Here is a 17164-nt window from a genome sequence, read left to right as displayed (position 1 = left end):
TGCATGTAAAACCAGCCCTAGATAAAATACACTTTACAAAAAAGTTTTGTTAACTTTTTGCAGTGGCATATCCATGACAGTTGGCTGTACTTCCACAGGTCTAACTGTCCTGCTTTGCAAGGTAGAGTCCTGGTCCCTATTTTATCTTTTGTTAGTACGAGTGGGTAGAACTGGCAGTCTTCACATTCCAGTCCTATTTCTCCAGTTTCCAGCCATTTTTCTCAGTGTGCAAGATGAGTTTTCACTCTAGCACGCACACACATGCCAATGCACATGCCCAGAGACATCTCCCCAACAGCCTTTACAGATAGAAAATGTTGCTGAGCATCTTGGTGCGGCAGATGTTGTGCTGTGAAATCTATCATTCGTTTTAGACACTTCTGCAGGAGAGTAAATCAGAAGCAAGTAAAGAGCAGTATTCAACAACATTTGATGAAAGAAAAACAAGGGCTCAAACACTTTGGTCCATAATAGTCTGCGGCTGTCATCTACTGCTCAGAATGGAAGAAGGGTCTTCCAGAGGGCATAGCCAGGTCAATTAATTCAACTACTGGGGACATCTTTTTTAAGAATGCCACCTTTAGGCTGGCTACCTAGAACACACCGATGAGACTCAGTCTGGATCCTTGAAATCAGGTCCTCAAAACTGACACATCTTAGGTTCCTCCAGATGTTTTTCCCTGAAGCCTGAGTACCTGACTTTTGCTCCCGCTGCTTCACATCCTTTTCTATGTATAGATCTTGCTGACTCATGGCAGGAATGACTTCAGAGCATCATACATTTGGGAAAGGAAAGCAAGTCACCTGACCTGAAAGTTACGTGCCGCCTTCTGTCACTGCCCAGCCCCTTGTGCAAAGACTTTCATGTGATCCTTGAACAGGTGGGGAGGTGAGTGAGCTGTAGTATAGTGACTGCACAATTACCCCCTGTATTAAAGTCACATTGTCCAATTTGCAATCAAAGAATCCAAACTTCTTCAACCTTAGTGTGGTGTAAAAGACTAAGATGCTGAGATGGTGAGGAAGACTGGATGACCTTGGCCAAGTTACAGAGGATGAATGGGGTGTGTGTGTGTGTGTGGGACAAATCATGTATGTCTCCCTGAGCTCATTGGAAGAGAGGAGGGCTGAAATATTACACACAAGTCCAGAAGCAAGTAAATCAGGGTCTCCCATCTCTCATTCGACAGTCCTCCCAGACCATCCAGTGGACAGCAACTGTACCCATGAAGAATGATTGTGTATAGATAACAAAACCAACACACTTCATGGTCTTCTTCCTCCTTTTTTGAATTTTGTTTGGGTCATGCATAAAGGAGGGAGGCAGATTCTTTCGTGTCCCAAAGACATTAAATCAGGCCCCAAATTACAATCAAAAGGTATTCCCCAAACCTTCGCCAGAAAAAAAAACCCCTCATCACAGACATAAACCAGCCTGACAGCAATTTCCCTCTTTCCAAATGATGCCATTCTGAAACGGAGCAACAGAACATCGAGAGAAGGGGTCTCATTACCTTCACCCACCTATCATGCCCACGAAGCTCTGGGGCAAACCACATGATTTAAAGTGGGCTAAAAGTGATATGAAGTTTGCAGTGCACATTTGGAGCTCTTCCCGCCCACCTTTCCTCAGGATCAGCATCCTGTGTTAAGGACCTGCTATATCAACACTTCATGGACTTCATTACTTGGTACTCCGGAAGGACGATGCCTCTGAGCGTCCAAAAGGCCCAATGCCAAGACATGGCCGGATACCCTGCCCCCTTTTCTGCATCTCTCCACTACTGGCACTCAAAGCGGCCTTTCGCTCTGTCCTGTTCAACCCAGGGGCCATATAGCTCGGCACAAGCAACCAGCCAGATTTTTCACGCACACACACAAAATGAATAACTTTATTTCCTTTTTTTTTTTGCAAAAAAAATAATCAATCCAATGACAGGGCAAACTCCTCCTATACAGGATTCACTTTACAATCACAGATCAGTCGAAGCGGCAGCAGCCTCCTTGCCCTCTTTTTTTCCAAACGGACAAAACCTTCCATCTCCCCCACCCCAAACTCAGGAACAACAGAAGGAAAACAAGCCAAGCCAGACCCTCCTAAATCCTTGAACACGCCATAACCCTCCACGACAGGAGAGAGACATACCCAAAATCTAACGTCCCTCTGGGCTGAAGAGGTAATAACAACCACTGATTTCCTTCCGTTCTTCTCATATCAACCACATAGAAGACCCACCCCGCTTAACATATAACAAGCAATCCCTCCCCTGCCTTGTCTCCCCAAAGCAAACCAGGCTTGCTACAAATCTCCTTAAACATGCCAGGTTTTTTTTTTATAACATTCCTTTCTACAGCTCTCCCTCTCTGCCTCCAGCACTGCTTTTCCTGCATGCAGTTGTGGATAGAACTAGACCCAGGACACCGAGACACACAAACCCCAAGCCCCAGCCGGCTGGTGGCTTCACTCCTGTCTGGCGGCCCCTCCCAGAGACTTAGCTGACATTCGAGCACCCACACGTGCCCGCAACCCCCGAACGCCTTGCCCGAAAGCAGTTTCCCCACCAAGTCCCGCTCCCCACCCATGCTCAGAGGAAAGGACCCTGTTCCTACCTGAGGATGGCGCTCTCCCCTTGCCTGACGGTCACGTTATCCATCGCCTTGGGGAAGGTGGCATCTCCGCTGCGCACGGGCACTCCTGCGGGCACAAGGAAGAGCAGCCTGAGACACAGGACCACCAGGCATCTCCAGGGCAGGACTAAGCACCCGCCGACCCCCATCCTGGGCTGCACCAACTTTCCGCCAGGCAAAACCACCACCAGAAAAGAGAGAGAGATTTCTAGACACCTGATGGTGTGAGCAAACACAAAGGGAGGGGGGAAGCAACCAGGAGGAAGGGGGCGATGCAGGGAGACCCCCCAGCTCTTCCTAGAGGTCGGCAGAGCCCTTAGCAATCCAGCCTTCGATATCCACGCTCCCCAAGTGGGATCCAGAGGGAATCTCCAGGATGTCTTGGGGAAGAAGCAGAGATGCTGGACGCCTCCAGAGCCAGGCTCCCGGTTAGCAGTCCATGCCTCACACTTGGCCAGAGAAGCAGGAGGAGGAGGAGCAGCAGCAGCAGCAGAAGAGCTCCGGCGTGGTCGGACTTGCCTGGCGCTCCCCAGTGCAAACTGGGGCTCCCCGGCCAAGAGTTTCCAAACTCCCAGTCTGCAAAGCAGAGTCACGGGAGCAGCCAGAGGAGAAGAGAAAGCCACGATGCCAGAGGACGTCAGTTTCAGGGGGAAGCCAGCAGGGTCTGTGTGTGGCTGTCTGTGGCTCTGTTCAGCAAAGGGCGGCTGGCAGCAGAGGCACGCCGGGGTCTGCGGCTGCTCCGACTTTCAGAATCCCAGCCCCGCTCTGCCTCCTTTCGCGGAGCATCTCCTCCTGGTCCCCCTCTCCCTCCAGCGCTGTCTTCCAGGGGTTGTCATGGCAGCAACTCCATCACTGACCAACACTTTGGCTCCCCGGCACAGACATCTCTGAGAAGCACAGACTTAGCACATTAATCTTAGCCAAGGACTGGGGAGGGGAGGGGAGGGTGGGAGAGACACTCCTGCTTTAACCCTTGCTGTGTCAGGTATACCTTGAAGCTCAGGGAGGGTGTAACCTTTTCAGGGCCACGCTGAAGCAAGCTTGCAGGGCAAGATCTTAAGTGTTCAGATGAAGATCTTAAACTGCTTAAACGGGAATTCAGATGCCTGAACCATGTCCGTGGCTTGAATGCAGCCTAATTCCAACCAGACGACCAAGGGTAGTGTTCTCTACCTGGATCGTAGTGGCTCTCTAGGGTCTCAAGGAGAGGTCTTTCAAATCGCTGACTGTCAAATCCTGTTAACTGGAGATGTGGGGGACTGAACCCGGGACCTTCCTCAAGCAGAAGCTCTGCCATTGGGCCACACCCCTTCCTCACAATTATTACATATATCTTTCCTCTGCCAATGAGGTCTGGCCTTTCTTGAGTGGCTTAACAGCTCAGCCACTTGGTCAAGAAGGTAGATTTAGACGGGCATCCTTTATGTACACCCCAGCCCTGTTCATGGAGAATGCCCCCAAGCTCGTCAAGGTACAGCCAAGTATGGAGCAAGAGAGTCTCCAGTTCAGATCAGGACCTTGGCAACAAACTTACTAAATGGATACACACAAGCCACATTCTCACAGTCTTCCACCATCTCACATTTGCTAGAGGGGGGGGGGGGAATAACTAATACTTGGGTGACTTCGATGGCTTGTTGGAAGGGGAGATAATAGCTGAGAAGAGCTCCGACTGTTCAAGAAGCGTAATGTAAATTCTTGTTAATCTGAAGAATTGCTGCAACATAAAACTTATTTTTAAAAAGCTATTACATGTTGCATTGCTTGAAAGACTGCATTCTTCACCATAGCCTTCTGCAGACACCAAACAGGATTTCATGTCTGTAAAAGAGTGACTCTATTGCAGCATTTACTTTAGGGCACTCAGTCCCCCTCGGTCAGAGGTCATTTGCTGCAAATGGACTAACTCACTAGAATTGGCATGTTACAACCGTAACACTCTCCTGTTCTCAGACCATGAATCTCTGCCTGAGAAGACCTCTCCCCTCTACATCACTCACTTCTGACGCTCTGTCCTCACCTGCTACCCCTGTGCTATCATTCTGTGTACAATAATCCTCCCAGTAGCATTGTGGTAATATTATAATAAACTGAATCATAAGTGTCCTTTTTCAAAACAAAGGGAACATCAAGAACAACTTCACTCTCACAAATGGAACTGGTTGAACGTTGAGTAACTTCAACTCTAACAACATCTACCCCATTGGCTATGCAATTTTGGGGAGGAGGAGCTAACTTTTTTAAAAAAGAGCATCTCCAGATTCAAAACAAATAATTTACCAGAACAAGATGCATAATGGATATATGGTTTCCATCTCCACAAAGCTCCCACTGGGGCTTAACCCATTTACCCCAACGCCCCAAAGTAAGTTTCTCAGCTTCTTATTTTATGTTCACAACAGCCCTGTTAGGCAGGGCACACAGACAGATAGTGACTGACCCACAAGCATCATTTATTTATATTGTTAGCACATTTTCACTGCTCCCTTCATCCAAAGAACTGCGGGAAGTTTCTCTGCCACCATTTAATTCTGAGGTAGGTGAGGCTGTAAGCAATTGACTGGCCAAAGTTAAATTTGATGGCAAGTAAGCATTTGAGCTCAGATCTTCACGGTCCCAGTACAACACTCTAACCACTATACTACACTGAATCTCTGGCTCATTCCGCACATGCAGAATAATGCACTTTCAAACTGCTTTCAGTGCTCTTTGAAGCTGTGCGGAATAGCAAAATCCACTTGCAAACAATTGTGAAAGTGGTTTGAAAACGCATTATTTTGCGTGTGCGGAAGGGGCCTCTGTGAGTCAGTGAGCGGCATAGCTAGGCAAGGTTTGGAAACCAACCACCTCATTTCTAAATTTATAGTTTATTCCAGCCCATCAAAACTGGGATCATCCACAAGATACTCCATATTTTAAAAATCCCTTTTATTCCTTTCCTCCTTCCCTTGATATACTCTGGCCCATTTTAACCTCTTTGAAATCCTTCCTTTGTCCCGGCTTTGCTATCTCAGTGAGTGTGCTGGCTAGAGTACAGGACTAGAATCTGGGACCCAGGTTCGAATCCTTCTTCTGACATGGAAGTTTGCTGGATAACCTTGGGCCAGACATACACACTTGGCCTAACCTACCTCTCAGGCTTGTTGCAAGTATTAAAATGGAGGTGAAGAGAACATTTGCAAGACACTTCAGGTTGAGAGGCAGCATATACATGAAGTAAGTTAAAATAAAATCCATACAGTGTTTTGACTAGCAGCAGAGCTCATAAACTCGCTCCATTGAAAAGCTTTGCTTCTGAGACAATGAGAGGAAATTAAAACACCCATGCCCCATTCACACATGCAAGTTATTCCCTTGACACCTGTGAGGGTCAGTCACTGATCGTCCTCTACTCCAGCTCGGAAGCAGAGAGCCAATACAATTCTACTTTAAGGAAGGGGGAAGCCAGGCATTAACAAATTACAGTCAGCAGCCCTCAAGTCTTAAAATCTTCCTTGAGGATAAGATGCAGTTTTCTCTGAGAGTGAGAATTTTGTTCTATGATTCACAGTCCGCTCGCCAGCTGGGGACGGCAGCTCAATTCCTAAGAATGTTTCCTATCTCACAACATGAAAACACCTCATTTCTCCATAGGTAGACGAGCTCACGCTCCCCTCTGCTATTTGCTAACTGAATTATTATTTCTATATATAATCTCCCACTGGTAGAAAGTGCTAGACATAAACAGCCCCGAGAGTATTGAATCCTTTATCTCAAGAAGAGAGCGGCAAAGATGAGTTCCCAGTAATGACGGCCCCTTTGCGTATCCTTTGTTTGGCTCATCCGCTATCACTTTAAACTGAGAGCCAGAACGGTGTCGTGGCTAGAGTATCGGTCTAGGCTCTGAGTGACCCAGCTCCAAATCCCCACTTAGCCAGCGGAAGCTTGCTGGGTAACCTTGGGCCATTCATATATTCCCAACCTAACTCACTTCACAGGGATGTGAGGACGTCACAGGAAAGAAGATAATGGGATTGGCCACTTGGGGTCCCTGCTGCGGAGACAGGTGGGGTCAAAATGAAGCAAATAAATCACATAAAGAAAATGTGGCTGATTTGTTGATGCCAAGGAGCTCATATGATGGGTCTATCATATGGAGCAGCAGTGGCGTAGGAGGTTAAGAGCTCGTGTATCTAATCTGGAGGAACCGGGTTTGATTCCCAGCTCTGCCGCCTGAGCTGTGGAGGCTTATCTGGGGAATTCAGATTAGCCTGTGCACTCCCACACACGCCAGCTGGGTGACCTTGGGCTAGTCACAGCTTCTCGGAGCTCTCTCAGCCCCACCTACCTCACAGGGTGTTTGTTGTGAGGGGGGAAGGGCAAGGAGATTGTCAGCCCCTTTGAGTCTCCTGCAGGAGAGAAAGGGGGGATATAAATCCAAACTCTTCTTCTTCTTCTTCTATCTGGGTCACTTTGGTCACTAATGGGAAACACTCCATTTTAAGAGCCAGTGTGGAGTTGTGGCAAATATTAGGGTAGCGCTGCTGTCACCTGAGTTCATAACCCTCCTCTTCCATTAAACTCAATAGGGGAATGTGTACCCTTCACATTTATTTTCTTATCCTAACCTACCTCCTAGGTTGCTGAGAGGTTAAACTGTAGGAAGGCTGACCCACTCACCTGAGTCCTATCCAAGAAGGGTAAGGTAAAAATGAGACAGATCCAGAGTAAATCCCACTGAAGTCTGTAAGGACATTTGTTTATTATGCAACCAATCACTTTTAGGGGTAAGATATGAAAATATAACATGGTGTGATGCTACGGCTATTAAATTGATTATTTCAATTATACTGAAATCACACCAGCCTCCAGAAATTCCTTCCTAAATTTCTGGACTCGCACAACACATCTGGTTACTCTAAACAAATCAAATATGTAAGTAATGATACAGTTGGCACTGCTTTGAGACTCCTTATGGTTGAGAAAAGTGAGGTATAAATCCAAACTCTTCTTGACAAATCACAATGTGGTGGACAGCGCAGTACTGAAAAAGCACTTTTCAGTTATGTCCACGCTGCCTAAACAGATTCTCTCTCACGGATTATAAAAATTTGGCTGGATATACTTCAAAAGCATACGAAAATAAGGATCACACAGAGCTCCACCTAGTTTGGCCTTCAGTCCCAACAGGTCCTCTGCCTCTGGACATTAACTGGAATGGTATGAAATCACCCATTAGGAAGCCCTTGTGACCTTACAGTGCATTAGACCACCCATCCAACACAAGGACTATATTGTCTGCTCAGACTGGAAGCTGTTCTCCAGGGTCTCAAGCAAAGGTCTTTCACAACACCCCCGTCCTGGTCTTTTTAGCTGAGGATGTCAGGGATTGAACTTGAGACTTTTTAACTCCCTAGTCTTTTTAACTAGAAATGTCAGGGATTGTAAAGCACAATCTCTGCTTCCTGAGATACAGCCTCTCCCCTACATTCTATGCATATTCCAATGACCCTGTGTAGGTTGGAGTACAAAGCTTAATTGTACTTCTGTACCACCTCTGTAGTCCTACATCATCCACACACCTTTGTTTTCCAACCCTAGAACATCTCAACATGGCTCAGTTTCCTGTATCCAGCATCCCTCCCCTGATATGTTCTCCACACCTGTCCCTCAGAGGCACTAGTCTGCCTCCGCAGATGGAAGCTATACAAAACTCTGGGTCTACTCTTTTCTATTGAAAACAGACTGCCTTAGAGGGTCTAATATTGGTTTGGTTGGATTCTGTTTTGTGACTATATCTGCAGCAGCTTTGTGTGCATTATTTATGGCACGTGAAAAAGCCCTTGCCAAACAAACAAACAAACAAACAAACACACACACACACACACACACACACACACACACACACACACACACACACACACACACACACACACACACACACACACACACACACACACACACACAAAGGCTTTGCCTTAAATTTTAGCTTCTGACTTCCAGCTGCTTCCATGACTAAAATGGAGGATTTAGGGCACACGTTCCCTCCTCTGCCCCCACCCGGGACTCACCAATTCATTCCACGTCGGAGCGCCCGCCGGCGATTAGACATTGCCACCTTATTAAAAATTGCTACCAACATGAGTTGGATTCCAAACTGGTGACCTAGAAAGGCTCCACAGCCTCATCACTAATCCCCAGAGTCATCCAATACTCGGTAAACTATTATTTAATTCACTAACTGTGCTATTTAATCTCAAGCATTGCAAGATATGCCAGGCAGAGAAGACACTCCATAAAATAATAAAGCTTTATTATTATTGCTTGTGCTGATGGGTCACAAGAGGAGGGGATTTCTTTCTAGGCCTATTTATTTCCTCACTTTCCAATCTCTTTTTAAGATTACTGGGTGCGTGCCTTCAGCACTTGTGAAAGGACGTGGATTAAGAGCCCTGGAGAATAAAAGGCAACTCAGAAGGGCTTGTTTTTGCTGTGTTTTTTTGCTTCTCTGAATCTTCAGAAAGGGAGGAGGGGAAACAGACTTTCCAGTATTTAAAGAGACACGTGCAGAGTAATTATTTCTTTCTGGGGCATATCCAATTAGTGACAGAGATCGCATGCAAACTCTCTTTTGTCAAAGGCGAGCCAGTGTGGCATAGTGGGTAGAGTATCACACTAGGATCTGGAAGAGCCAGGTTCAAATCACCCCTCTGTCACGGAAGCTTGCTGGCTGACCTTGGGCCAGTTATATCCACCCAGCCTAAACTACCTTGCAGAATTGTAGTAAGGATAAAAGGGAGGAGAGAAAAACACTGTAAGTCACTTTTGATCCAAACTGGTAAGAAAGGCAGGGTAGACATGGAATGAATGAATGAATGAATGAATGAATGAATGAATGAATGAATGAATGAATGAGGAAAATGGCTTTGTATTAGCTATATGGCCCCTTCTGCACATGCAGAATAATGCACTTTCAATTCACTTTCACACTTGTTTGCAAGTGGATTTTGCTATTCTGCACAGTAAAATCCAGCTTCAAAATGCATTGAAAGTGGATTGAAAGTGCATTATTTTGCATGTGCGGAAGCGGCCTACGAGAGCCAGTGCAGTGTAGTGGTTAAGAGAGACAGACTCTAATCTGGAGAACTGGGTTATTTCTCCACTCCTTCACATGAAGCCTACTGGATGACCTTGGGCCAGTCACAGTTCTCTCAGAACTCTCTCAGCCCATGTGGAGGCAGGCAATGGTAAACCACTTCCTAACATCTCTTGCCTAGGAAACACTACAGGATCACCATAAGTCAGCTGTGACTTGACTGCACTTTCCCCTACCAACGTAATGCCCAGAGAAGATGGAGATTGCAGAGCATTCTTAGCAGCTAAAAAGTCAGTCATACTCCCTCAGCCCCACCTACCTTACAAGGTTGTTGTGGGAGAGGAAGAGAAGGAGTTTGTAAGCCACTTTGAGACTCCTTACTTAAGAAAAGTGGGGTATAAATCCAAACTCTTCTTCTCTTCCCAGCAACTGCACCCAGATTATGACACTCTTTGTCCCAAGAAACCTGCCTGATCCCCTCACTCATTGCAATCTCTGCATTTTAATTGTAGCAACTAGAAATGACAACAGTGTGATGAGGCAGTTGAAGAGGAACCAGTGCATATGTGAGTGAGGGTGGGAGAACTATCAGGATCCTACTACAGAAAATGTGGTCCCCAATCTAACAATTATATGTGGCATGACCAGTCCATTTTGGTAGAAACTAGGAAAGGGCCCCCAGAAAAAGAGCAGGGGTTTTGAATGCAACTGACCACCAAGCCCAGTCCTTTACCATCTCTCCTTAAAGGGCATCACTGGATCCTGGGAAAAGAACCTATGAAATGGTACTGTATAATTCACTACCAGATGATGTAGTAACGGCCACTGGATTCATTGTCTTTTAAAAGGGGATTCTACAAATTCATAGGTGCCACGTCTACCAATGGCTGTTAGCCAAAGTGATTAAATGGAACTCCATGTTCAGAAGCAGTATACCACTGAATACCTGTCCAAGGAGGGAACAACCTGGGAGGGCCTTGGCGTCCATGTTCTGCTTGTACACCCTCTGGGGCGTCTGGTCGGCCACTGCATAAAACAGGTTGCAAGACTGACTCAATGTGAAAATGTTTCAAATACTATCTGCACACGTACTGACCCAGGAGGGAGGGAAAGGATTTAGGAATGAAAATGTAAGGAGGGGGGCTGCATGAGCTTGTAAGGGGTTGTACCTAGGGATACTGACTGATTCACGGCAGCCAGTGTTGACTTATGTCACAGTGTCAAGGTTGCCTTTATTTATTCTTTGATTTATAAGCTGCCTTTTCCCATGGCGAGCCAGAGCGGCTTACAGAAACCAGTTTAAAAACCCAATTTCAGTCCTTAATAGTGCCATAAAACAAGGGGAGTGAAGGCAAATGGGAAGAGAACAGAGCAGGAAAGTTAAAATGGACAGGGAGGCCACATAGGATGCAAAATGCCATGGCTGCCCTCAACCATAGGTCTGGCGGAGCAGCTCCATCTTACAGGCCCTACAAAACTGACACAAATCCCAGAGCCCCAAGCTCATTCAACTGAGCATTTTACCAGGCCAAGGACAGAACCAGAAACTCCCTGGCCCAGATCAAGGGCAGCTGGATATCTTCCAGGCCAGGGTCCACCAGAAAGTTTTTATCCACGGAGCGGAGTGCTCTCCCTCGGGCGTATGTGGAGAGGTGGTCTTGCCTTCGCTTCTCCATTAATTCAGACTTCCCAGTTTAGGAATCCTACACTCCAATACAAACATAAGAGAACATAGAACTATAAGAGCTGTCAGGAGGGTTTCTAAATAACACTCTAAATAAAGGATGTGAATTAATCTTGCCAGAGGCAATTGGCTGAGCCCTAGCCGGCAGGAGGAGGGAACAGCTGCATTTTGCTTGGAGCTATCAACTGCCTGGTTCCAGTCCTCCTGGTATCTATACCAGGCATTCCTAAGCAAAGTCTTCATTGGAGAAAGGTACCTCCTAACTGCTACCTGAGATCCTTTAACTCAGTCTCCAGGGAGTGAACTCCTGCAAGCAAAATCACAGCCCTCCCCTGTACTTCTTGGAAACCAACTGGAACATCATTTCAATGTATAGTGGTGCAAATGGGAAACGGAGAAAATATTTTCAGCAAGGCTCAGCATAATTGGAAAGAGGCAGTATTTTAGTGTGGTTTGTCTGACAGACTCATTATGAAGTACAGAATTGTTATTTCATTGTTTACTATGCCCACTTTGGTCCAAGCTGAATTTAGTTGTGTCAACTTTTCAGTTTTGGATGAAGATTGTATTCAATTTTTGTTGCCTTTCCATTTATTACTTATATTGTAGCTACCTTTTTCTTTATTAGTTAACATTTTGGGGGAAAGTATGATAACAATCTTAGTGCATCAACTAGCCCACCTGTTTAATTAAAGTAAATAAATAATTGATTATCCCTATCACTTACAGATATTTTATTGCAGGTCTAATTTGTAGTGATTTTCACCTGTATTTCTTTTGATTATGATGTTATGGCCTATGGCCTCAACAAATAAGGTCATTCATTCATTCATTAATTCATTAATTCATTAATTCATTCATGCATTCATTCATTCACAGAATTGCCATCAACAAAGGTCAAACATTCATCTTCTCCACTGCATTATCAGCAGAAGGATTTGTGCCTGCGCTATAGCTATCAAGCACTCACGGACATTTCATTGTTTATAACGTCTGATGGAGTTTGGACCAGAAATATGGATGCTTTAAAAGAAGAAGCAGCATTTGTGGTTTGAAACATAGGATGGAAGACCAACATTTCCCCCCTCTCCTTCCTACATAATATGTTAGAAACTCAAATACAAAAGATTTTGAATTTCTCATTCCATATACTTTCCTGAACTTAAGTTAAAGTGAGTCAGGGTGGCAGTTTTTCTGCAGAAACTCAACAGGAAGAGAAAGAGTCACAGGAACACTGACAGAACACCGCAAGCAGACACACAAACTTGTTTTCCTTTCCCAAAAGTGTGAACACCACCTGCCCTTATAAAATAAAAAAAGTCTTAGAAAATGGACACAGGACTGAAGGGAATGTACAGTTTCTGCCCTGAATGATGGGAAACACTAAAAGAACATGTTATTTACACCCAAAAAGACTCAGCATCTATTCCTGGAACTTCCTGCCCACTCAAGATTGTGAGAGCTGCTTGAAGTCAGAGCAGACTATGCCGACCTGGGTGACAGAGTGGCCTGGGTTGGTGAAAAGAAGCCTTACACATTCCACCTATGCACAGGGTTGATATCCTGAGGACTCTCTCACGTCTGCCAGCTCTATGATTTTTATGTTACATCTTCACTTGCCTTCATGTTCCCAGTATCTGCGGCGCTACGCTCCAGGTTACTGGAAACTCTTTACAACAAGGGGACTCAGTAATGAGGTACATAAAGTATGAGTTTTATTGATTGTGTCTGCAGTGCAGCTCTAAGTAGACTCCCAAAGTCCCTGATCAGCACAATGGCAAAGAATGAGAGGGGTTCTCTTGGGGGCTGGCTTCTTGGTTGCCTCAAAACCCTAATCCAATCCCTCATGGGGAGATTACCCAAATGGCACCGTCACACATTTCATCTTCCACATTCTATTAGTTTTGTTTTCAAATAAAGGCCTTCGTTCGCGAAATCCAATGCCCTCTACTCTACTCCGTTTCTACTTGTGCCTGCAAAAGACTTGGCACCATAACAGAAAAGAGAGCCCATAAAATATGTTTGATTAGTGTTGTGTCCGTTGACCTCCTCCTGATAACTAGACTCAGATTAACTGAAATCAATTTATTGAATCAAAGTAAACAAACAGGTATATTCCAGAATTTCTTTGCTGGATCTAGCAGTTTCTAAGCAGCAGCCTATATCCCCCATTAGGCACCCCCTCCCTCTAACAGTTTTCCTAAAAGTGAAAGAATTCTTAGGCTGTGCAGTTTCTCCAAGGTCAGGACTCTGATAAGGGTCCAGGTACTACCTGACTATGGGAAGGTACAGTTACTATTAATCTCTGAACAAAGCAAATACAAACAAAAGCAAGGGATAGAATCATAGAACCATTGAATTGGAAGAGACCCCAAGAGCCATCAAGTCCAACCCCCTGCAGTGCAGGAACACACAATCAAAGCACTGCTTCCCTACCTCTCCCCTTGACAGACACCTTGGGAGTTAGATGGGGCTGAGAGAGCTCTGGAGAGCTGTGCCTGGCCCATGGTCACCCAGCAGGCTTGATGTGCAGGAGTGGGGAAACAAATCCAGTTCACCAGATTAATGTCCACCGCTCTTGTGTAGGAGTGGAAAATCCAACCCAGTTCTCCAGATTAGGGTTCACTGTTCTTAACCACAACACCCCAAGGGAGGCAGGGGGTACACTTATCCCAAACATATGTTTCTGAAAACCTGGGAGACCCCTGAGGTCTGCAGAAAAATCTGAAAATCTTTTCTTTGTGAGTCTGTCGAAAGAAGGACTGTGAGAGGGTGGATGATGGAGCAACTACAGGTGAGGCCATCAAGAAAGGAACTGTGGGGAGGGCTTTGGTGGACTCGCCCAGAGCTACTACGGGTGAGTTCCTCAAGAGAGAGACTGTAGGGGGGGAGCCTCAGTGGGTGAGTCTGAAGCCACTCTTGGTGAGCTTGCCAAGAGAGGGACTGTAGGTGGGAGGCCTTGGCTAGCATGTCTGAAGCTGTCACCAAAAGTAGGTGGTGCGGCCTACAGCTGCAATGGGTGGGGAGGTGAGTCTTACAGGCCTGCCACTTGTACAGGATAAACCTAGGGCCCTTTGTTCATTGAGTTACAACTAAGATGTTATTTGAGCTAGGAGGCACTGTGGCTTTGTCCTGTTCCCTGGGCAAAGGCTAAAAATAGTGACTACACTGCCTTACTGGATCAGACACAAGTCCATTTAGTGTCCAGCAATGGCCATCCAGATTCCTTATGAACAATGCCCTTTTTCCTGTTCCCTTTCCTCTAATCTGATATACTGCTTCTATACACAGAGGTTCCATTTAGCTGCCCTGGATAGGAACCATTAACAGAACTACCTGTGCCCAAGGAACCCCAAAGAGGCTGTACTGCATCACTGGAGGATTATTAATTAGTTATTGTCCACCTTGGATTAAAAGGGAGGTCTTCCATATTATGACAACGGCATCAATATCGAGCCAAAAGCAGTCGGACAAACTGCTCCATTTCTATGTAGTGGAGGGCAAAAACACGCAGCAAGTGAGACTGTGGATCGAAATCTTCCGGAATCCCACCTTCCCTCCCAAATGAAATTGCAGCTCTCTTCTCTTCTGAGCTTGCTTGAATGCAGTTCCGCACACCCACCCTGCCAAAATACGCCAAGCTCCAGCCGACCTCCCTGCTCCGTTCCCTCCACCTCTTTTGCATCTGCACAATGTATACATAAATCAGCCTGTCACTGCTCGTCTTATCCCTGACAGCTGTAATTGCTTCAGGTTTTAAAAATATCTACAGACAATAAACACAATAAACACACACATGTGCAATATATATATATATATATATATATATATATATATATATATACACACACACACACACACACACACACACACACACACACACACACACTATATATATATATATATATATACTATATACATATATATATATATACATATATATATATATACACACACACACACACACACACACACACACACAGAGAGAGAGAGAGAGAGAGAGAGAGAGAGAGAGAGAGAGAGAGAGAGTTGCTTAAATTATTCACCAGCCCTGAGACAGAAAGCACCAACAGCTCTCAGTCCTGCTGGGAAGGTAGAGATGTGGCAGGCGAGAGTGGAAGAGGCATGGGAAATCTTTTTGGAAATCTCAGCCGAGAGGCAGATGTCTGGCTGGCCGTTTCAGGCCTGACACCCACTGCCAGCAAGACGGAGAATCTCGATTCAGTCCAGCTTTCTTTGTGACAAATCGAAGCTTGTGTGGCCCGGATAGCCAGAAAACTGACAAGCAACCCAGCCTTTTCCTGCTTTCTAACAAGGCGAAAGGCCCCCATCTCCTGGCAGACAACACAAACAGTTCGGCCAGTCGGCACTGCAGGCAGACGTGGAGGGTATAATGGAGCCCAGGGTATGGTGGGATATATACAAGCTTTTATTTGTTTTTGTTTTTAAGTCTTTATATCTTAACAATGTCAGACATAGCTGCAAGAGCATCCTAGAGAGCACTATGACTCATGCCCTCCACTGCACATTTTTCTTTACGTCAAGTCACAACGGACTTATGGTGACCCTGTAGGTTTTACTGCACAATGCTACTCTCTAAAAGTCCAAGAGTATCAGATGATACAGTTCTCTGATTAGAATTCTAGATGGGCCTCTTGATAGAACAATGGTCTGACTGTTCAAGAGTCAGCGTGGTGTAGTGGTTAAGAGCAGGTGTTCTCTAATCTGGAGAACCAGGCTTATCTGGTGAACCAGATTAGTTTATGCACTCCAACACATGCCAGCTGGGTGACCTTGGGCTAGTCACAGTTCTTCGGAGCTATTTCAGCCCCACCCACCTCACAGGGTTTTGTTGTGGGGGTGGGGAAGGAAAATGAGATTGTAAGCCCCTTTGAGTCTCCTTACAGGAGAGAAAGGGGGGTATAAATCCAACTCTTCTTCTAATGTGCTAAGTGTGTGTTAGGGGTTAGCTACTGACAGACCCTGCGTGGTGCCATTTGGCCCTCAATTACAAACCTCAGAAAGAAGAATGGATGAGCTCTGCTGGGACTTGGAAGACAGGCATTTTAGTTCAGTTTAGAGAGGCAAAGGTACGAAGGCTCAGCATCCGACCCGCTTCTCAAAATACTACCTTGCCAGTTTTGCTGTGGATCTCATCGACAGAGATCATGCCTGGTAAATAAATTGTTTATTTTGAAGTATAGAAGTAGGGGTGCCAAGTCTGGCTTAAATTCTTGGACATTTAGGGACAATGCCTATGTAAGGGTTGGGATTCGGAGGGAGATTTCACCTAGAAGTTATGGCAGGGGTCCCCAACCTTTTTGAGCCTAAAAATACCTTTGGAATTCTGACACACAATGGCCCTTTCGGCACAGACACTTTGAAATGTTTTGAGGCAGGAAATAAAACGTTTCCTCTGTGGAGTTCTGCATTGTTTTACCTCAAAATGTTTTATTTGAAGTCTCAAAACCTTTTAAATGAATCCATTTGAAAACGATTCTCTTGCTGAAATATTTTCAGAATGGCTTCGTTTGCCTGTGCTGTCCCTTGTAGACACATTCCAGGCCTCTCAGCCTTCCCCAAACTTCTTCCTCACTTCCATTTTCTCAGCTCACTCCTTGCCCCTCACCTGTTTTGGAAGCATTTTGGAGCATTTGAGCATAGTTTGTTCGGGGGGAGGAGGGTAAATGTTGAAGGATGGAGTGTAGAAGGTGCAGAGAATAGCTGCACTCTGCTGTAAAACCACTGAAGCCACGATTCCACATGACAAACTCAAA

General features: G+C 45.6%; 1 protein-coding gene across 9 annotated transcripts in view; it reads right to left on the bottom strand.

Annotated features, from left to right (window-relative positions):
• Nucleotides 1-17164, bottom strand: part of NTM (neurotrimin) — an 879909-nt gene that overhangs the window by 352664 nt on the left and 510081 nt on the right. For 7 of the 9 annotated variants that reach the window (XM_048512956.1, XM_048512957.1, XM_048512961.1 and 4 more), the window contains exon 1: nucleotides 2611-3495. In XM_048512956.1, coding sequence (XP_048368913.1) covers nucleotides 2611-2777 — 167 coding nt within the window. In that variant the 5' untranslated portion in view covers nucleotides 2778-3495. Of the gene's footprint in view, nucleotides 1-2610; nucleotides 3496-17164 lie in introns of those variants that run through there. The other 2 variants (XM_048512964.1, XM_048512955.1) reach the window with 2 other exon arrangements.

This window comes from Sphaerodactylus townsendi, linkage group LG12, assembly GCF_021028975.2.
Source record: "Sphaerodactylus townsendi isolate TG3544 linkage group LG12, MPM_Stown_v2.3, whole genome shotgun sequence".
Classification (NCBI taxonomy): domain Eukaryota; kingdom Metazoa; phylum Chordata; class Lepidosauria; order Squamata; family Sphaerodactylidae; genus Sphaerodactylus; species Sphaerodactylus townsendi.
This window is presented reverse-complemented; position numbering and strand designations above follow the sequence as displayed.